This window comes from Carassius gibelio, chromosome B24 (genome assembly GCF_023724105.1).
Source record: "Carassius gibelio isolate Cgi1373 ecotype wild population from Czech Republic chromosome B24, carGib1.2-hapl.c, whole genome shotgun sequence".
Classification (NCBI taxonomy): Eukaryota; Metazoa; Chordata; class Actinopteri; order Cypriniformes; family Cyprinidae; genus Carassius; species Carassius gibelio.
In genome coordinates this window covers 10,324,324-10,346,746 of record NC_068419.1, presented here as the reverse complement: position 1 = coordinate 10,346,746, position 22,423 = coordinate 10,324,324, and the positions used below count along the sequence as shown (strand labels likewise).

General features: G+C 38.7%; 2 protein-coding genes and 1 pseudogene across 3 annotated transcripts; all 3 read left to right on the top strand.

Moving 5' to 3' along the window:
* Positions 1-1,777: 1,777 nt before the first annotated feature.
* On the top strand, positions 1,778-6,484 carry LOC128013103 (GTPase IMAP family member 8-like; annotated as a pseudogene).
* Positions 6,485-7,502: 1,018 nt separating this feature from the next.
* LOC128013368 (N-alpha-acetyltransferase 50) lies at positions 7,503-12,405 on the top strand. 2 transcript variants are annotated; one of them, XM_052596305.1, is made up of 5 exons: positions 7,503-7,937; positions 9,670-9,803; positions 10,259-10,378; positions 10,607-10,673; positions 10,872-12,405. In XM_052596305.1, the coding sequence occupies exons 1-5, from the start codon at positions 7,930-7,932 to the stop codon at positions 11,047-11,049; spliced, it is 507 nt and encodes a 168-aa protein (XP_052452265.1). In that variant the 5' UTR covers positions 7,503-7,929; the 3' UTR covers positions 11,050-12,405. The 2 variants fall into 2 exon arrangements, with proteins under 2 accessions (XP_052452265.1, XP_052452263.1); XM_052596303.1 differs by having other exon boundaries at positions 7,616-7,937; positions 9,667-9,803.
* A 251-nt stretch (positions 12,406-12,656) lies between these two features.
* LOC128013170 (basic helix-loop-helix domain-containing protein USF3-like) lies at positions 12,657-22,298 on the top strand. Its single transcript, XM_052595933.1, has 7 exons — positions 12,657-12,811; positions 13,479-13,570; positions 13,673-13,737; positions 14,233-14,264; positions 14,385-14,467; positions 14,573-14,669; positions 14,861-22,298. Exons 3-7 carry the CDS (start codon positions 13,691-13,693, stop codon positions 21,697-21,699), a joined length of 7,098 nt encoding a protein of 2,365 aa, XP_052451893.1. The 5' UTR covers positions 12,657-12,811; positions 13,479-13,570; positions 13,673-13,690; the 3' UTR covers positions 21,700-22,298.
* Positions 22,299-22,423: the final 125 nt, after the last annotated feature.

Genomic DNA, 22,423 nt, shown 5'->3' with positions numbered 1-22,423 from the left:
GAAGAGTAGACCATTTGTGGCAGCAATAAAATAAGTAAATCTTTATTTGACCCTCTAACTTTAACACTCACTATTCTAATTCTATTCTTTAAAAAAATCTAACTACTTTTCTAATCTTTTTGTATTCTATTTTCTTTCTATTTATTATGCAAATGTGTGTGTGTGTGTGTGTGTGTATATATGCATTACATTAAATGTAAATGTAAATGTAATGTAAGTACATTGTATATAGGCCTACTTATGGATTCAAATAAAATTTTAAAAAAGTGATAATTTTCCATTTTAATATTATGTGACGCGTTTGAGTTGTTAAACTTGACAATACCCTCTCGGATTATAACATGCCTCAGAAATATGAATACAAGGAATTATACTACTAACCATTTTCTTCACCACTGTTAAAGATACCTGAATGATGTCATTTCTAGTAAATTATGTCACATTGAGTGGAGTCTAAAATGTGTTTAGAATGATTAGTGTGATTAGACAGAGTTGAGTTCAGACTGAGGGACATGACTTTAAAATCTGATATACATATACTTTTTTTTTTTTTTTTTACTAGAAAGGAGCACAAATAAATGATTACATTGTTGCCATAATTCACAGACGCTATGCACATTTTGTTAATAATTTTCTAAGTACAACCTCAGTTAAGGGCCTCAGGGACATGACAATATGTTTGGTATTTAACATAATTTTATGCTAAAAAATATTAAAATGCAATAATTATTTTTATTCATTATAATGGTCATCCTAAAGTTTAGTTAAAACCTTCTAACAATTTATTTTCAACTTCAGAAACTCTGGGGGGACTTAAATATTACAGAATCCCGGGAATGACCTAATGTTAATTTATGATTTGTATGTTTGTCTAATCAAACACACCTGACTCAGTGTCTTCAGCTTATTTGTAGAGACTCCGAGACAATACATAGGTGTGTCATATTCAAAACCCAAAGTATTTGGGAGGCTCAAACAGGTTTCATGCTCCTGCTGGTGTGTTCTCAACCTTCTTATTTTGTAAAACTATCTCTTTCAATTTGAAGACTTAAAGGCAACGAGGATGAAATGACGTCCACAATGTGTAAGTATTAATAAATAAATCTGTTGAGTATAATTTGCTAAATTTAGAATTTTATTTTGGTAGTGTGCTTGTTTTATTGATTGTGTGTTTATTTTGTGCTCTCGCTGGCTTTGTCTAGACTTGAAACAAAATCATGTGAAAAACAGCGAGTCGCTGGTCAAAGTGGCTGTTTGAAAGTCTCAAAAATAGCAACAACAAGGAAACTATCACAGTCTGAAAGCTATCATTTCAAAATGTTTCCTGGTAACTATCACCTTTCAGTTTTAATAACCTACTACACATTCAATTTGAAGTCAGTTATGATGATTTGTGCTCACACTAATACAGTTATAACACATACACATGCAGTTATGACAAAAACATTCTTTTCTGGGTGTTTTACATTAGGGGTTAATAGGCGGAGAAGTCTACATGTTGAACATCCAAACAGTAAGTCAAATTAATTCATCTAAATAATGTATTATTACACTTATGTTTAAATATTTTGTACTTGATATTTTCAAAATATTATTATTTTGTTAGTATTATGTGAAATATGTCTGTACATTTATTATTATGTTTAAAATGCAAAACTCTTTTCTCAATCAGTCCTGTGTTTTTTTTTATGTATGTTCATTTTGACATCATTGCTGATGCTGCATATTTAATTGAGATTTTTCAATGATGATTGCTACAGTGCTTTTGCATTGCATAATGTGTGTGTTTGTGTGTGTGTGTTTGTTCTGTGCTAAAGTGAGTGAGCTGAGGATCGTCTTGCTGGGGAAAGATGCACTGGCAAACAACAGAGTTAGAAACAGTATCCTGCTAATATACAATAGTGAAGCACATTCAGCTGATGTAGAGCAGCGCACAGAGAGAGTTAGAGAACAGCCGGTGGACAGACCCATCACCGTCATCAACGATCCTTATCTTCTACAGCCAGACCTCTATCACATTCAAATTGCTAAGAGAGTGAAAGAGTGTGTGTATCTGTCTGATCCAGGACCTCATGCGATTGTACTTGTACTGCAGCATAGTGACTTTAGTGAGCATGACATGCGAAGAGTAAATTATGTACTGAAACAGTTCAGTGACAGGGCAATTAAACGCACAATAGTATTAACTACTGATAAAGAGACTCTGACCTCCTCGCTGGCTTCGGCTGTGCTAAAGAATAAAGTTATGCATCAGTTAATAAAGGAGTGTGGAGGAGGACATCTCCAGTTTGATCAAAGGCAACCAGAATTTTACTCTGAGATCATTCAAAGAGTAGAGAAGATGAAGGATGAATATGAAGCGTTTCTCAAATGTGAGGTATTTGATGATGCAGAAGAAGGAATCAGTGCATCAGTGCTCAGAGCGTAAGAGGAGGAAGAAGGAAATAAAAAGGGAAATGATGGTGGAGGATTTCTACAGTTTTTCTGTAAGTATCAGAATCACTTTAGTGTATGCACATTACCAATTGTTAACTTATATACAGGGAAGTCGTGGCCTAATTGTTAGAGAGTCGGACTCCCAATCAAAGGGTTGTGAGTTCGAGTCTCGGGCCGGCAGGAATTGTGGGTGGGGGGAGTGCTTGTACAGTTCTCTCTCCACCTTCAGTACCACGACTGAGGTGCCCCCGGGCGCCGCAGCATAAATGGCTGCCCACTGCTCTGGGTGTGTGCTCACAGTGTGTGTGTGTGTTTGTGTTTTCACTGCTCTGTGTGTGTGCATTTTGGATGGGTTAAATGCAGAGCACAAATTCTGAGTATGGGTCACCATACTTGGCTGAATTTTACGTCACTTTCACTTTCAATGGATTCAATTAACTAAAAATAATTACTTTTTCGGGGGGAAAAAGAGGCTCTATTACTTGCATTTAAACCCTACAATATAATTCCATTCATGTGGGTGTGGTTGGGAGTTTTCATGCAGTTTATGAGTGTATATGGAAGATTTTCAAAATAAGAAATTTATTAGAAATGTATTCATTAAAAATATAGAATAAAAATTATATAATATAAAAATGAGAATAAATAAAGATTTATTTAAACTATTGATAAAGTTAGCAACACCCTGCTCCAATAAACCTGCCTGAATGTTTCTAATAAGACTGAAAAAAAAAACTTGATTAGCTGGTTCAGGCGTGTTTTATTTTTAAAGTTGGTAAAAGAAAGAACAGCACCAGAGCGCATTAATCCTAACAGTAAGTCAGTAAACTTCCAATTTAGCCATCAGTTAATTTCAAATAAGTAGAATTTAGTTTAATCTGTGTACTAATTACAATTTTGCAGAATTCTTTTACTGACGTTGTTTAAGGAAACTGTTAATTTAAGTCAACTGTTTTTATTTATTTATTATTTTTCATTTTCAGCTTCTGCTTCTGAAAAAGCTAAATTAAACTTGGTGCTGTGTGGAAGAAATACAAAGCTCAAGGCCTCCGTCTCCAATATGTTACAAGGGAAAACTTCATCCACACATCAGAAAGAGTCTAGTTTAGTTTGTGTAAAGACAGAAGTGAAGGTACATGAACATCTCATCACAGTGGTGGAGCTTCCAGCTCTCACTGAGCTCTCAGAAGAGGAAGTGATGTGCCAGACTCTCCGCTGTGTGTCTCTCTGTGATTCTGGAGTTCATCTTTTCCTCCTCATTATTCCTGTTGGCCCACTTACTGATGAAGAAAAAACAGAACTGGAGAAGATCCAGAAGATATTTTACTACAAAGAGCACTTCATGGTGCTCTTCACTACAGATCTCACTGTTGACCAAAGTGTGAGAAATTCTGTGTTGACCACAGAATCTCAAAGAGTTGTTAGTCTGTATGGAGGTCATTACAATGTAATGGGATTAAAGGACCATAGAAACCTTGATCAGATCTCTGACCTGTTGGAATGTATAGAGGGCATTAAAACAGAACCCTACTCACTTCAGATGTATATAAAGGCTCAAGAGAACAGAGTGAGATATGAGCTAGAGGAAAAACTGAGTGAAATGGAGATCAAAATCAAAGCGTTAGAGCAGAAGGTCCAACAAGAGGGTGAGTGAAGAAAAAAAGCATGAACATATATGGTACAAAAAAAAAACAGAATCTTTTTTTAATCTCATTTTAAAGTTGACACAAAGTGGAGTTAATCACAGTTTTTCTTTGAGATTTTCCATAATAAAATGTTCATTACTCTAGTTCATTACTTTTCTCTTAGAATTTTGTTAAAAGTCGGCAATTTCTCGTTTCAGGTGAAGATGCACCATCAGATTCAGGCTTTTTAAGAATTGTGCTGATTGGAAAGACTGGAAATGGAAAAAGTGAAACAGGAAACACAATCCTGGGGAGAGAAGAGTTTCATACAGAAGTCAGTTCAGATTCTATAACAACTGTCTGCATGAAAGGAATTGGAGAAGTTCAGGGTAGGTCAGTAGCTGTTGTTGATACTCCAGGTCTCTTTGACACCACACTGTCAAATGAAAATGTGCTGGAAGAAATTGTGAAATGTGTTTCACTGTCAGCACCGGGACCACATGTCTTCATTATTGTCTTGAGTGTGGGAAGATTTACCAATGAAGAGAAAAATCCACACCGTGGATCTTATAAAAATGATTTTTGGTCCAAGTGCTGCACAGTTCAGCATTGTTCTGTTCACTAGAGGAGACGAGCTGAAAAATGAAACAATACAACAGTATGTAGAGAAAAGTAAAAATGCTGATCTCAAGAAATTGATCAGGGACTGTGGAAACAGGTTTTTAGTTTTTAATAACAGAGACAAAAAAAATAATGCACAGGTTACTTGGCTTTTGAACATGATAGAAGAGGTGAAAAAATCTAATAAGGGGCAATATTTCACAAACAGCATGTTTGAGGAAGCAGAGATGTCCATTAAAAAAAGGTTGGAGGAAATACTGAAAGAAAAAGAATGTGAAATCCAGACAAAATATGACATGGAAATGGAAACCATGATGGAGAGACTAGACAAAGAGAAAAGAAAAGCAGATGAGGAAAGGGTAAAAATGGTGAATCAGTTCAGAGAAAAAGAGGAGACTCTCAGAAGAGAGTTTGAAGAGAAAGAAAAGGCAGAACAGAAGAGACGAGAGGAGGAGGACAAGAGACGATTAGATGAAGAAAAACAACAAAAAGCTGAATATCACCAAAAAATTGAAGAGATGCAGAAAGAGATGGAACATCAGAGACTACTGTATGAAAAACAGCAAAGAGAAAAAGAAGAGCAGGAGAAAAATAGAGAGGAGAAATATAAACAAGAACAAGAAAAGCTTAAAGATGAGCAAAAGCTTGTCATGGCAGAATTAAAAAATAAACAAGAAGAGGAAACTAAAAGGAAACGTTTGGAGGAACGAAGGAGGATTTGGGAGGAAGAGGAAGAGAGACAGAGATGGGAAAGAAGAATAAAAGAACATGAACATGACAAAAAGGAGATTCAAGAGAACCTTAAACAACAGCAGAGAGAATGGGAAGAGGAAACAAAAAAACAGATGAGAGAACGAGAGGAAGAGGAAAGAAGGAGAAAAGAGCGACATGAGGATCAACTGAAGGAAAAACAAGAGGAACTGGAGAAAATGAGAAAGAAATCTGAAAGAGATAGAGAGGAAGAAAGACAAAAGATAGAGGAGGAGAGACAGCGCTGGAGAGATACAGAGAGAAGAGTGAGAGAGCAAAAAGAGAGAGAACTTGAAGAAAAGAAAAACGAATTGCAAAAACATTATAAGCAGGTGGCAAGAGAGAGAAAAGAAGACTGGGAGAGAAGTAAGCGAGAGGATGATGAGAGAAGAGAAGAGGAGAGAAAAAGATGGAGGGAAATGATCAAAGAGCTTAAACGAGAGCAAGAGGTGGAGATCAGCAGACGAGAGAAAGAGGAGAAAAACAGGAAAGAAAAAGAAGAAAAAGAACGGAATCAGACGAAAAAGGAATATGAACAGAATATTAAATATATAAAGAAGGAACATGAAGATGAAGCCAGAAAACAAGCAGAAGACTTTAATGAGTTCAGAGCGAATAAAGATCGGCACATTCAAGAGCTAACTGAGAAACTCAAACACAGTCGAAAAGATTATGAAGACCTGGAAAGAGTGTTTGAAAGCTTACTTAAACTAAAAAGTGAGGAAACAAAAGAACTACGGAAAGAAATTGAACGACTAAAAATAAGAAGAAAATGTTATGTTCAGTGATACCAGCGTGGAATATCATGCAATATATGGAAGCAATTTATTATATCCAAGGACGTCTACAACACGGCAGATCTGCAGGCTGAACTAAATTCATGTCTAAATGGTAAAATGCAGGAGAAGAATGTTCAACTCTTCAAAAAAGAAAAGAAAAAGAAGAAAAAGAAACACAAATGTTATGTTTGAAAAAGTAACTCTGATATTTTCTTGAAAAGTAGTTGTTACTTTACATTTCATTATTACTTTACTAGTTTCTTGAAAATAGTAAATCACGTTACTTGTAATGCATTACCCCCAACACTGTTTCATGTTTATTTTGCAATATTTCATAAGATACTTTGACTTTAATGATAATAATAATAATAATAATAATAATAATAATAATAATAATAATGAATAAAATATAAGTCATGTTGTGTATTATTGTCATGTTTTTTTTTTTTTTTTTTTTTTTTTCTGTGTGTCCACTGGTGAATACATTACTGATCTTTCTGCCTTAATATTTAGGGTTTAAAATCACATTGTGGATGGCTTAGAGCTGTGTTAGATTTATTTGTCACATTTAAAGTTTAGAGTTGCAATAAGAAGCTGCAGTGCATAGTTACCGAACTGTCAAACATCTTAAAAGCACTTTAAAAAAGTATTTTTTTTATATATATATACAGTTTGCTTTTTGCAGCCATGTGTAGTTATTGCATAACAGGGTATACTAACCAAAATTTGACCCCTTGGATGTATGTGTACTTTTGAGGCAGATCAGAACTAACACAAATAATGTTTAAAGCATCAGGGTATTTTATTTATTTATTTTTTTATTTTTTTTGCCTGTTGCAAATGATTCCATTGGTGCTCCTCAGATTTTTTTTTAGAAAGAGAAATAGGCAATATAAGTATTTTAATTCCCCTGAATTAAAAAAAAAAAAAATCTTAACAATACACAGAAGTTTTATCATTCAAACAAATCATTCAAAGTTGGAACTTTAGCTTTTATTTATACTGCGTGAAACTGAAATGAATTTAATAGAATTTTTAAAAAATCTTTTGTTTAAATATAATTTTAGTTAAATTGTTTTACACTAAACACTAAATATTTCCCTTGATTTGCTTTTTATTCACTTTATAGGACATATTCATCTATTTAATTACATTTTGTACAGGAAGAGACCTTTCTTTTTTTTAGAAGCATTCGCATTGTTTATTTCTATTAATTTTAAAGGATTGGACTTGTATTTTTATGCCATAAAATTACCTTAACGTAATTTCCCGTTTTTTTTTTGTTTCCTGTCGCTTAATATCAGTGGTGAAGGTTGACAGAAGCAGCCTCCCGGAACTCGCGTTGCCAAATCCTCTGTCTCATTGACCTCCGACCACTTACTTACGTGAGATCGTAAGAGCATTTCCAAGGATTAAATACATGCTCACATTTCTACAAGTTACAGTTACTATTATAGTAAATGAGTCAAATTTCAAAACAACTGTAAAATCTTTTACTTAGTATCTCAATCTGACTTAAGTTCATTGCGGCGATTTAATCAGAAATACCTGGCAACCTTGAGCCACAGCACAGAGGCAAATGCGGACTGCTTAGCTAGTGTGCTAGCAACATACATGTGGAGGGGATCACATCCCAAACTCTGCCCAAATTCCCCTTTAGCCTGCCAAATACCGCCAACTGCCCCTGTATCCCTCACAACAAACGTGTTTTCTTCAACATGAAAGGGTGAGTAAACAACTACGAAGGGTCTTTTCATCTCAAGTAAAGTTTTCCCCTCTCTATTCTCTCTTTTTTCCAGCAGGGGGGCAGTGGAGTTGATCTAATGCTAGCTGCTAGCTCTCTGCGCGCTTAATTTGGAGGAGAGACATTTCACACCCAGCCTTTAGACATGTCTTTTTTTCCGCTGGTGTTGAGAAAACACATTAAAATGCCTCATGTAATCTAGCGTCAGATTAAACCACTATGACAGTAAAAATGGCACGACTTAAATCCAAGCCAAACTGGATCGTGTGTCGAATCTAAATCCGAAAATGTTGAGTCAGTCTTCAAGTTGCTATCTTGGTTAGCCTGCCACGCGTATATCTTTCTGAAATGAGCTCTCATGGATCCCGAGGCCGTTAGTTTGCCACTAAATCTTATTGCTGTCCTGATGAGTTTAATATATGTGAATAATTTGATGAAAAAACAGAAAGATATGACACACGTGATAGAGTGAGCTTAGCCGCATAGCATACTGAAAATGACAGTTCATGGGGTTTTAATACAGTTTATGGAGGTTTTTACTTCAAGTTTGGTGTATGAAATAATAAATATATTGTCATAAATATGTATAACATTCAATGTTGCGTCACAGTACAATCTCAGTAAAGTGATTTGTTTTGCCAATGCCTAAAGATAAAATTTAAGGGATGTTGCCTGTTTAATTCTCTTCAAGTACCTTTTATGTTATGTATCACCGTTTTAAATTTGGTTTAAAATTCACACCGTGGTACCAGCCCTGTTCTTGGAGGGCCTTCAGCAGTACACATTTATCTGACACACCCATGACAAGTTTCTGATGTGAATCAGGTGTGTCTGATTAGAGAACTTTCTAAATGTGTATTTTTAGTTGGCCCTAGGAGCAAGGTTAGGGGTCCACTTGCTTTAACAGTTTGAGTGTGTCTAGAAGGCTTTTTGATAGTATTTATATAAAATGTTAAGATTTTTATAAAAAAAATTTAAACAAAAAATGGGGGACTTTATCTCCACGTAAGCTCTTCATAAAAAAAAAAAAAAAAGTATTTTGAGTTGATGATCGGGAATCATAAGGTTTTGTTGTGTGATAGTAATGATCATTCTCCTGTAAACCATATTTAGCGTCCATGTTTTTCTCCTGTCACCTCATACTGGTTTAAGTGGCAGCGGTGAGCGCATGACCAGCAGCTGTTGTGTTGGTTCTGGTGTTGGGCTTCAGCACGCTGCTGACCTCCTATAAATACCGACTTCACACTCTGCTAGTTTACTGTCAAGTTGACCAAAGATATTTTTTTGTGAATGCACCATTTGGATGTCACCAACTAGAAAGAAAATAGTAAGTAAAGATGTACTGATACAAAAAAAGAAAAAGAAAAAAACAATAAGCCAAAAAAAATTATTTTGGCTGATATTTGTGTTCTATACTTTTTTATCTAGATTAAAAAATCTGTAACTTTAAATATAATTTGGTTTTGTTATACATTTTGATAGTGATAGTATAAAAACTGCATGATGCAAAAGGTAATGAAATGTTAAAATAGGTAAAATGATAAACATGCATGCATATAACGTTAATATCAATTGACTGATAACTGGTGTGGCACCAATATATTGTGCATCCCTAGTAAAGCTGTATTAGTGTTATATTGTGTTTGAGACTATGCTCTACTGATGTGTAGCATCTGTGCACAGCTAGTTGACCATTCTGCTTTTGTTCTAGTAGCCGGATCGAGTTGGGGGACGTTACACCCCACAACATTAAACAGTTGAAGCGTCTGAACCAAGTGATCTTCCCTGTCAGCTACAACGACAAGTTCTACAAAGATGTCCTTGAAGTAGGAGAGCTCGCCAAACTAGGTTAGAAACAAAACTACTGTGACTTCCGCTTAATAGTTTTGATATTGGTCCTATGTTAAATGTTGTTCAAAAGTTTTGATTGGAAAGATTTTAACTTTTTTTTAATGATTTTGAAAAGCTGTGTTTATTTAAACAAACATAGAGTAATATTGTAAAATATTAGTAAATATCAATATCACAAGATCCTTCAGATATTATTATAAGATGGTAATTTTGTGTTCCAGAAACAGTTATGAATGTTAAACTTTCTTGACAAAAACACCAGAAACTTCTAAAGAATAGCATTCATCCGAACTATATAACTTTTTTGTAACATAAATATCCTTACAATCACTTTTGATCAATTTAATGCATCCTTGTTGACTAAAAGTGTAAATTTCTAAAAAAACAAACAAAAAAAACTTAGTAGAAAGTAGTATAAATGGATTCCTGCTAACCTTTTTAACCTTTTCCAGCGTATTTCAATGACATCGCAGTCGGTGCCGTGTGCTGTAGAGTGGATCACTCTCAGAACCAGAAGCGACTCTACATCATGACCCTGGGTTGCCTAGCACCTTACCGCAGACTTGGCATAGGTGAGATCATTCTCTGGGTGTTTTATGCACTTGTGTGTCCTCGTTTTTTCAAAGGGCAGAAAGGGGTCAGATTCCTTTGGATTGAATGCATGATTGCATAATCGGATTACTGTCTTTGAGTGATGCTTGACATGAAGATTTGTATAATCCACTAGAGCAGTGATGTTTGAATTTTGATATTTACATTTTTTCCGTTACTGATATTTATCTTGCAATGTTTGTTTGAAGGAACAAAAATGCTGAACCATGTGTTGAACATTTGTGAGAAGGATGGCACTTTTGACAACATTTACCTGTGAGTCTGAAGACGGTCTTGTGCTTTATTTGTCGTGAAACCTCCATCTGTGTCTCATTCACATAATGTTTCATGTTGAAACTCCAATAACCATATAATTGCAAGTCTCTGCTGGAAAATTAACCAGTGAATAATTACTAAGAAGTCTTCTCAATGCTAAAGTAATTTGTTTTTGCTTTCTCTTTCATGTCTCCACAGTCACGTGCAGATCAGCAATGAGTCTGCAATTGACTTCTACCAGAAATTTGGCTTTGAGATCATTGAGACAAAAAAGAACTATTACAAGAGGATAGAGCCAGCAGATGCCCATGTTCTTCAGAAAAGCCTGCGTAGCCCATGTGCGCCCCCAGCAGGAGAGCTGCAGAAAGCCGACTAAGGGTCGAAGCGTGACACCAGATTGGTCTCTTCCCCCAAATGGAACTGTAACAGATGCCCCAGGGTTGACACACACACCACTTTCTTCAGAGGACATTTTAGACCGAAAATTCAATGACGTATTTGCTGCATTTATTGTGCAAAAACTTTAGTCCCCCTTCAATTTTTTCTTTTTTCTTTTTCATTTAATCATTTAGAGAGTTGAAATTTACATGGAGGTTTTCAAGCAGAATTCATAAGTGCTCCAAAAAGCTGCTGACTTATTGATCTGACATGGTAAAGGTTATGTTTTCAAAGCATACAGTTCGCATTCATTTTAGATTTAAGGTAAGGGGACATCGCTTTGCTCTGACAAAACTGTAGAACTAAAGAAGTAAAGTCTTTTCAAATATGACTCGATGCGCCCCAGCTGGCAACCTTGGAGTGATTGTTTGAATTGTCTTAGGGGCATGTGGGATCTGCAGAAGTCCATCATCCTGCCACCTGAGCCCTCGGACACACGGCAAGGAAATCTACTGGTGGCTGAGACCTCCTGCTTCACCATTCAGGCAATATGCAATGTTGGAGGGTTGCATGTGATGCAATGTCTCCTTGTGATGTCAGCCGCCTCAGTCTGAGTTGAGTGAGAAAATGGAGTGTAGAGTCCCCTCGAACAAGAGAGTGGTACAACTGTTTTAGTAAGGGGGAGGTTAAGGGGAGTAAACTCCACTTGTTTGTGAATGTTTTGTTTTTCAGCCCATTATTTAAAATCCCCATCTTTTTTTTTCTTTTTTGTGTTTTATTTGTGGATTGAGTCTGGGCTTTTTCTAGGGTTTGCCGTAATGCTGCTGGTGAGATGGTAAGGCTTCAGATAACAAACAGGAATGGCTTTTTATGGGCCTTGACGGTTGCATTGTTTACAGTGAATGTGGTTCTCCAATAATTTTTTAGTCCACCGGGACTGAAGTTAGAGTTTAGTAGTGTTTGTGATGTGACTGTTTCATTTTCCCCTCCCCATTACCTGCCTGAGTGTTTCTACATTTGAATCCTAGCTTCTCACTTGTTACCGCAGCAGAAATAAATCCTGCCACAATACAACAGTTACATTTCAGTGATGTTCACTGACCACCACCTATTTCCCATACACAATGTGGGAGCGTTACAGGTTAGATCTACAAGTTATTTTATAGGACCAGAACCTTACAGAACCAGATCCCAGGAAAAGCCCAGACTCGGTGCATGCCAGAGGAGACATGCCCTCTCCATTGTAGTAAAAGCATGTTTTTGTTCCTCCTTTCTTTGGAAAATTTTATCTTTTTCTGGAGCTCTATATTGTATGACTTTTAAACCTCTAAATAAAAATTACTATTTGCATTATTTTTCGGGTTTCATTATTTTTGTGGACATGAATATCCTGTAGTCAGTGTTAAATATAAAAGTAAAAAAAAATTTTTTTTTTTACTTAAAATAGATAATTTTGAGAAAGTTTTGTTTTTTTAAGATTTAATTTTTAACAATACGACACCGCTAACAACAAACATTCACGTCTCCTGTTATGCGTGTTGTTTTCCGTTGTCCTCGTCAGCTATAACGCCCCTTCAGTACGGTTTCGTGATCTGATTGGATACAATCTCATTCGTCTTCGCTGTGATTGGACCGAACGGAAGTCCCGCCTCTGTTTTGTGACTGGCAGTTTTATGCTAGGTCGGAGATGGAGTAAATTGTTCAGGATCAACAAAGTTTTGACGGGGATATCATCAGCTCAAAGGATGGACAAGCAGTCGGTAGGTCATTCTTAAGTGACAGACCGGCTGACATATGGTGGTAAAGATAAGTGATGCAGTTAGTAATCGTAAATCATGGTAATGTGTTCGCTGTCGTGTTAGCTCACTGCCAGTTAACCACTCAAACCATCTTTGTACCTTAAGGGCATACAAATGCATACAACTACAGAGCTGTACTTTAATATGTGTACAGTCAGGTCTCCTCAGTCTGTGTTGTATTTATTTTTCTCTTTTCAGGCTCGGAACTCGACACAGATATAGTTTATGTTTCAAAGCTAATAAGCTAAGTCTGTTAGCCAGTTCAGCATTAAAGAGCTTTACATGCTAGTGGTGACAGATGAGTCAAATTGGCTTTCTTGTTCTGTATTTACGTGCATATGATTTTTTTATTTTTATTAAGCTCAGTTAGGTTGAATCTGTATTTATTTTGTATTCCTAACCCCAGACTTTACAGTTTTGATACCTAGTTATTGTTTTGAGGACTTGCAAGTAAATACAATCTCATTTAATCTTCAAGGCTTCCTTCATGTCAAAGCACAGTGTCAATGACAATCTGTGCAGAATATAGAAGACAATCAGACAATAACATTTTCTCACAAACCTGTGATAATCTTTGACGTATAATGATGTCATGTCAACTACAATTATTTCCCTTTTTCTTTTGCAGTTTTTTATGGAGCATAGACATAGTACACGGATCTATGGTCTCCAACATTGTTAAGCTCACATACATGATAGCTGCATCCTTGGTGTTGAAAGGTAATTTTGCATTTACCCCTAACCGCAACATAAAAGCTTACATATATTTTGAGTTGCATTCTTTTCAAATAAGATTTTGTCAATGTGTTTTGGTATTAACAGGCTGTAAAGTGTGCCAGGATGCCGGAGATAGTACAGAATCAAACAAATAATCCAAAACCGCCACGGTACTGATCAGTTCTGATTGAACCCAGTGAATTATTATTATTTTTTTTTTTTATGGCTGACACTTTAATATATGGTTTTGTATGTTCTGTAATTTCATTATTTTAATGCAGTAAATGCAATAGGTAACAATAACTTTTTAACATTTATTATTCAAAGTTATTGTTGTGTAAATTTATGCTAGTAAATGCATAATGAAAGAACATGACCCTGAACAAGTGTATAAATGAACATATACTTGATTAAATATACTTTGTTGTTGTTATTATTTTATCATACCTAATGCATTAATTTTAACAAATTGACTCTCATAGGAAAGTATAAACATTTTATATATATTAATCTTTGCTTTAAATATGTGTATATACATTTATACTTATGAGTTAGAATGCACTTTAATTAGTTAGGTAGCATTGTTCTGATGTTACTGTTATTTTTTTTTATTTACTTATGTGCTCAAGTTGTTTATCATTTAATAATTTTCTGTGAAATGTTAGGCGGAAGAAAAACAAGGAGATCCATAATGCAGGTGAGAAAGCATTGTGGTAAAAATGAGTCGAACTGATTTTAAATCTCATTTTAATATGAAATAAAAAATCACTTATTAAAAAAAATATTCATGTTGTTTCTTATTTTTCTCATACATCAGTGGAAAGACATCGTAAAGAGAAAATCAATACTGGTATAAATCGGATTGGAGAACTTTTGCCTTGCTCTCAGGCCTTGAAACAGGTAAATGTGTAATATAACTAAAACTAAGAAGAGTTTTAAAAGTGCTGTTTTTTGTTGTTGTTTCTACAGAGTTTTCACTTTGTAATATTTTGACTTATCTTATAGAGTAAAAATATGATTCTGGGAGAGGCCTTTCGTTACATCACTGCGCTAAAGCGACAAAATGATGAAATGCTGCTTAATGGAGGAGAAAAAGTCCAAGGTGTGCCATGACTTAATTACAGCAATTAAATGTATAACTTGTGCATTTACATATGATCCATGAACATTTTCTGGGATACTGGGATGTGTGTTTATTAAGATAAGTACTTAATTAAATGCCAGACAATGCATTTTTTGTAAGCTTATGTGCAGTCATACATTTTGACTTCTGTGTTAAATATGTCTCTGCAGCGGAAGAGATAAAGCGCTTACGGCACCAACTGGAAGACCTGCGCAAGGAAAGTGCTCATTATATTGAACTCCTCAAAGCTAATGGCATCAATTTCCTGGATGACCCCACTATACACTGGAAAGGAAAGCAGCGCTGTGCAAAAGTAGCCAAAGTCACTCCAACTCACTTGATGTCAAAGGGAATAATTGTCTACTCCAGTGGCAACAGTTCCTGTCCTGCAAGCAAATTCCCAATTCCACCAAATCCAGTTTCTCATCTTGATAATCAACCAGCAAATGCTGTAACAGTCCAACCTGCATATGATATAACAGTGGGTACAGGCCAGTCTGTTGGTATAACAAACGGAGCACCAGTAAATAATGTTGTAGTCTCCTCTGCATCTTCCCACATACCTGTAGCAACTCTTATTCCTGCTGTGTCAAAGCCATGTCTTACAGTCTTGGAACAGTATTCTCCTCTGGCACCTGCTACTCCAAGATTAAACCCTCCTACTAATTATATTACTCTTCAAGGTGTATGTCCCCAGCCTGTTGTCAGCCCCCCAGTCCCTCCACAACTTCAAACAGAAAACTCAATCCCCAGTCTCACTCCTGTTACCTGTCCGACCACCCCACTTCACCATATGCTTAGCCTGTCTTCACTGCCTCAAGTTGTGATCAGTAACTCAGTGGTTCCTGTTGCTCCATCCACTGAAATTCAATCTGTTAGCACTATATTACCAGCAAGCTCTACCCTTCTTAGAACCAGTGCAACTAGTAGTACTCAGACTACATGGACGACACTACAGCTTGCAGGAAATACAGTGCAACCTGTGTCTCGGGCACTTGTCACAGATGGTGTCAGCATTTCACATAATCCTCAGCAACTTTTTGTATGTTCAACTGGGACCAAACACATTGAGGAGCCCGCTTCTATCCATTTGCAACCACAGACTCCTGTGCAACTCCAAGCCCCAGCACCAACATGCATTCCTGTTCAGCCATCTGGGCCAAGACCTCCTCAGATATATTCAGCAGTTGTGCCATGCCCTCAGAGAGCAGTACCACAACAGTCTTCAATTCTATCAGTGCCAGCCGTTGTATCCCAAGCCATAGTGGTCCATCAGCCTGTTGAAACACAGACAGAACAGTTGACCCATACACACTCATCTGTTCGGGCACAACCTGCATTATTACCAAAACCTCAACTCAACTCCGCTCTGATGACCACCTGCAACCCCACCCTACAACCTAAAACTCCAGTTCATCCTGCTCTGCAATGCCAGCCTCATTCTCAACCTACAGTGGTGCCCCAAGCCCAGTCTGCCGTTGTGCCTCAACTGCATCTCAGTGTGGTGCCTCAAACTCAGCCAATCATAAATCCACCAACCCAGCCTGCCCTTGTGCCTCAGCCACAAGCTGCCACACTGCCAGTGTTACAGACAATGCAGTTATTGCAGTTGAATTCTGAGGAAACACCAGTTGCTGTGACCTCCTCTCCTCCAAGTAACTCGCATGTTGTTATTCTGCAACAGGGAGGCTCGTGTCCAGCACCACAGGTTCTCAGAGAGGATGTCACTAGTCAGACACCATGCCAGCACATTGTCATAATTCAGACACCTACTTTGACCCCTGCGCCACAGAGTCATCACACTGCCATTGTGTCAACTGCAACCCCAACATTATCCAGTCAAATGACCACTTCAAACACTACCTGTACAGCTAGCATGCAGGCAGCTGGTACAAAGCAGTTGGTACATATTCTTCCACGGCCCTCGACCCAATTGCAAGCACAAGCACCTCAGACTATAACTGTGAATGGACAAGTTTATGTTCTGCAGCCGGCAAAGTCACCAGATAAGGGAAACTCTCAATCTGGTCAAAGTGTAACTCAGATACTTCAGCCCGCCTGTGAGGAACCCAACTCCAATGTTGCCATGAATTGTTTAGGTGCTCTAACTAGTCTTAGTCAGAACATTTCAAAGGTCTCAAGTCAGAGCAATGTTCAGATATACTCAATTGCTCCACCTTCATACACTACTGTGCAACCTCTTCCGACATGTGGTTCAGAAGTCAACACTTCTACTGAAACTGTTATTTCCTCCTCTGTACCTGTACCCTCAGCTGCTGCTGGCAGTGCAGTTAAAATTCTGCCAAAGAAAGGTTGTGGCCCTTCTGGAAATCAAACCAGACAAAGCTCAGTTAGGAGAACCAAACTGGTGAAACGAAAGGAACCTAAACCTGGGCGAAGTTTGCGTAGAATTGCTGTCAAGAGTAAGGCATTTGTTGCAAATGATACATGTTCTGAGTTATCCACTGCAGCAAAAGGTGTTGAATTGGTTAGTTCTTTAAATAAAGAGACGGTTACTCAGGATGTTAACACGCAGAGAGGATCTGTCCCAAACAGTGTTAGTTCCACATGCAGTAGTTCTGCAGTCATTAGTGTCAGTTTCTCTAGTGAAAAATCAGCAGACAGTTCGATCACGCCTTCAGTAAACGGATCCATTGCCAAGCCCACACTGGCTGGTGGAAAAGTTTCAAAGACTAAAGCAAAATCTGATGTACACTTGCATAACAATGTTACAGTTAGTAGTATCAGTACTGCAAGTTCTACTCAGGGTAACAAGGTTGTTTCTACAAATTGTGGCAGCTTGAGTAAAGAAATCTTTACTACAGATATTGGACCCCAGCTTAATTGTTCAGCGGTTAGCATTGGCCTCTCGTCACAGTGTAGCTCTGTAGATACTGCTGTAACTTTGTCAGTTGCCTCATCAAAAGTTCATGTTAACTCTTCATCCAGTGTGACATTTTGTAGTGAAACTACTGAGCAGAATAAGGTGAGTAGCATTAATGTTTGCACCAGTAGCGAAAGCAGATCAACAGAATCAAAACCCAGTTTTACCGAGAGTTCCCCTCCACTGATCACTGTAAACTCTGCCCAAAGCAATTCAAAAGGTAAATCTGTTAATTCAGACCTTGGTAAGCCTCCATTTCCAAGTGATATATCCACACCAAATCAACAATCAACTGTCAGTGCTAATTCAAAAGAGGGTGGGCCAGTGGTTTCCATCATGGCAAGTCAGGCCATTTCGGAAACACAAGAGTCAGTCAACTCTTCTCAAAATCCGACATCATTTATTGTGCCCTCAACTTCAACTCCTGGCTCAGATGCTTCTATGTCAACACAGCCTCTTCTGATTCAAGAAACTTCTAGGATGTCGGATCCTTTCAAGTCCCTACAACGACCACCCGCAATGAATATGTCCATGACAACCAGTAACCAAGGGAATTGTGCAGACTTCAAACGGCCTGATTCAAATAGGAACACACAAACTGGGAAGGATGGACAATCTGATGGTGCCTCGGAAAAGGGTGTGACAGAAATGGGTGCTTTTGCTCAAAAAGAGACAGTTCCTCCACAAGTATGTACATTAGAAAATGATTCATTTGATCCTTCACTGGTAACCAATAGACAGACTGATTCGCCTCTTGCAGGAGGTTCAGGTGGCAGAGGGTTTTCTGTTGCATCATTGCTTCCAGCAGGCCACAACATCAGTGCCTCTTCAAATACATTTGGTGCATTTACCTTCACTTCTGAGCAGGCAGAAATATTAGCAATGGCTGCAAGAGCCATATTTGAACAGGACAGTCCAGGAAAGAGAACTTCAGGATGCAGTGTTGAAAACCCAACAAGTACTGCTGCCACAGGATGGGACCTTCCAAAAATGCAGCCTGTCCCTTCTAACAAGGATAGTGTGTCTGACCAGCAGGTTAAACTGACAAAGCAGGCTGATTTACCGGTGTCAGAAACACCATCTCAGGTCTCTGCTCGAGTTCCTCCAGCTGAGCCTTTAGCCAGCAGTACTACTGGCATCAGACTTCCACAGAGCATAGCTTACTCACAGTCTCAGCCTAGTGTTGTCACAAGCCTTAATGTTAATAATCTCATCAGACCAAGCTCTAACCAACCATATCCAGGATCTCCCAATCTTGCACAGCAGGTTTCTGTTCCATCGTCAGGAGGTGCTGCTGTCATGGTGACTCAGTCTTCCTCACAAGTTCCCCCAACCTGTTCTCAACCTAATGAATATGCACCTTTAAAGAATGCTCTGATGCGGACCCATGTTGGTATTGGAATGGAACATCATCAGAAGGATATGCCAAAAAGGTCTGCTCAAGATGACCTTATTCTTCCAAATAAGCGTTCAAAACTGTGCCCAGCAGGGAATGTTGCAAGAGTGGACATCAAGGCTGCAGATCATGTGCAAATGATGGTTAGTCAGATGCCCTCAAGTACTTCTGCAGTTATGCCAAGAAATCACTCTGATGGTGTTGGGGCACTGTTTTCTGGTAATACTTTCATGAGCACTGTGCTCCGCCCTACTGATGGACACTGCTCTGCTCAGGTTCTAACACATGAACAAACTCAGCCAAGTGTGGTGCACCTGCAGCAAGGACACACACAACATAATGCACCGCAATCTGGGCAGAACTTAGTTGGAAACCCCTACCTCAAACATCAACAACAACAAGAACAAAGACACCTTTACCAGCTTCACCATCACCTGACACAACCAGAATCTCAGATCCACACTATTCATCAGAGAAACCTGCTGCAAGACCAGCATGTGCAAAAAAAGAGAGGAGTAGTACGTGGTGGGCAGTCTGGACCAAATGTTGGTTTGCAGAAACAACATCATTTGGAAAAGAGTGGCGTCCAGCATCAGCAACAGCAGCCTCCTCAGCAACACCAACAACAGCAACAGCAGCATCCACAACAATCCCAGCAACATCAGCAACAACAACAGCACCATCAGCAGCAGCAATCACAGCAGCAGCAACAAAAAGCACAACAGATTCAACAGCAGCAACAGTCACACCAACAACAGCAACAGATGCCACGACCAAATTCACATTCACGTCATCAGCATCTTCAGCAGCAGATTCAGCAGCAGCAGCACTTTGGGGCTAGACAGGACAAAAACTGTGAGGCCCAACAGGCAAGTCAGAGAGCACATCAAAACAATCACTTGGGTCAGCCAGAACGTTCATCTGGACAGGATCATGGGGCTATGCAAAGACTAATGGGGTCTCGTTCAATGGAACAGCAGCAGATGACCTCTCAGGCTAGTAATTCTGTTTCGCGTTCTTCGGATCTTGCTTGCACTTCATCACGCCAGGAGCGTCACCGCCTCTCTAGTTACTCAGCAGAAGCGCTGATAGGCAAGACCCCTGCAACTGGTGAACAACGTATGGGCGTGCACCTGCAAGCACCTCGAAGCAACGCACAGGACCAGTCAGAATTGCGAGGCTATGTAGATTCATCACGTGGTAAAGGTAACATTACTCATAATTCTCAGAGCAGGTTACCATCTGACCATGCCAATAACACAGACACCCAAAGAATACCAGATTGTGGACCTTTCAAGGCTCTGGTTAGTGGGCATCAGCTAAGTAACTTTGAAGTGCAAGTGTCTAGAAGTGGTGACATGTCAAGCAAATCTGTACCTCAAATCCAGAGAGGTCCACAGCCACAAACAGGATTTAGAATGGGTGCAGGGCCTACAGGGGATGGCCGTTCACGTGGAACATACTCGGGTCCACATCCTGTTGCACAAGGTGTGCACATTGGAGCAGGATTGACCAGAGAACAGGAGGGATGCCACCAGAGTTTTATGCAAAGCCTTTTGGCATCTCATATCCCTGAACAAAATGGGCACCAAAGGACAGCCCAAGGCTGTACCCCAGGGAGTATAGAATACAACTGCGTTCCTGGGGCCTCTGTTGGAGAACTTCAGGCTAAATCTTCAAGTCCCAATTTGCACCCTGGACAGAAAGCTGCTCCCATACGTCTAGGGGACAACAACAAAGGCCATATTTCCCAGGTCAGTGCAAATTTGCATGGTACACCTGTGAGAACAGGTCCACCCCATCCCCCAACACCACACAGCAGTTCAGACACAGGACGTACTCAAGGCTCAACGAGGTCACTGTCTGTTAGTCAACGCCCCCACCATATTGGTCCACCAGATCCACAAAGCACAAAGATGCGTCCAGGAGAACGACCACGGTCAGGCAACTTGAGACCTGGGAATCCTTTTGAACCAGAAAATTCTTTGCCCCTTCCATCAGGTGGAGGAGTGATCCTTGGCCGTACACAAACAGGAAGTGAAGCTAGACGAAGTAGCATTGTGCGTTTCATGGCAGATGGTGCACAGGTCAGCAGTGACAACAATTTAGTGTCTGATCGCTGTGCCGTTTCTGATCTCACGCAGAACTTTGGCTTTCCTTTTATTGCTGAAGGAGGCATGAACCCACCACCTCCTATCAATGCCAATGCATCCTTCATTCCACCAGTCACACAGACGAGTGCCTCTCGCACCCCAGCCCTCCTCCCTGTGGAACCTCAGAACACTTTACCTTCATTTTATCCTTCATATTCCCCTGCAGCTCATCCTAGCCTTCCAAGTGAGATTCCTTTACAGTATTTCTCAAACCAGATGTTTACAAGTCCAAGCACTGACAAAAGTGGCAGTGCACCACTGAGTAACCGCTTTGGTTCTATTCTTTCTCCCCCTCGACCTGTAGGTTTTGCGCAGGCTAGCTTCCCACTTCTCACAGATATAACCCCAATGCCAATTGCAAACTCTTCAGGCATCACACCTCATTTATCCAACTTTAACCTGACCTCTTTGTTTCCTGAAATTGCCACAGCAATGCCTCCGGATGGCTCATCTATGCCAATGTCACCTTTATTGTCACTTGCCAACACTACTTCCTCAGACTCAAATAAACAATCTAATCGCCCAGCCCACAACATCAGTCATATCCTGGGTCATGATGGGACTTCTGCTGTTTAGGTTTTGAAGGGATTTTCATCACTAGCCACAGAATTGATTTGCCTTCACCTCTGAATAGATTTAGTAGGTGATGGCCTCGGTATAAAGACTTTTAATTCTTCATAAGCAAATAAAGTGTGCAACTATCTCAGCTCCCATGTCAGGATCACTCTGGAACTATGGAAATATTGCATTACATCAGTCTGGAACTATGAAAATATTGCATTACATCTGTTAGCCTTTGGTTGGTTTCTTTTGCTATGTTTGCTGATAGTTTGAGCTGTCATGGTTCTACATGATGTATAACTTGTTTATTTTTCTTTATAACAGCTCACATTGTTTTATAGAAAATGTTGTCTGTATGTTCTTTTAATTTGTAGCAACGGTAATGAAATGTGAAAGCAAAAAGAAATTATTATTTTGCATTTAATTTCACAGTAGATATATGAGCTGTTTTGAAATGAAACGGTTTTCAAAGGTTTTAAAATATTTTTCCATCTGTAAAATGTTTCTCCTGCAGAATATCATTCCAGAAGAACTTATTTATGAAAATTGATTTGTGGTCTGTAGATATTTGTAAAAAAAAATGTAAAGTTATTAAAGTTTCTATCTAATCTAAATTGAAGTTTTTATTTCTAATTTTGTGACTTGATTCGGAGGTCACAAGGTACTTTTTTTCTCCGATTGCTCGTTTTATCATGTTAAAGCCACCAGATGTCAGTACCTTTCAAATATTTTGTTCTTC

What these genes read in the sequence shown, in the direction of transcription:
- LOC128013170 (XM_052595933.1), top strand. Translation starts at nt 13,691, where the DNA reads ATGCCGGAGATAGTACAGAATCAAACAAATAATCCAAAACCGCCACG. An exon ending in AATAATCCAAAACCGCCACG is followed by an intron (nt 13,738 to 14,232) that starts GTACTGATCAGT and finishes GTGAAATGTTAG; the next exon opens with GCGGAAGAAAAACAAGGAGA. An exon ending in CAAGGAGATCCATAATGCAG is followed by an intron (nt 14,265 to 14,384) that starts GTGAGAAAGCAT and finishes CTCATACATCAG; the next exon opens with TGGAAAGACATCGTAAAGAG.
- LOC128013368 (XM_052596303.1), top strand. An exon ending in TTACCGCAGACTTGGCATAG is followed by an intron (nt 10,379 to 10,606) that starts GTGAGATCATTC and finishes GTTTGTTTGAAG; the next exon opens with GAACAAAAATGCTGAACCAT. An exon ending in ACTTTTGACAACATTTACCT is followed by an intron (nt 10,674 to 10,871) that starts GTGAGTCTGAAG and finishes ATGTCTCCACAG; the next exon opens with TCACGTGCAGATCAGCAATG.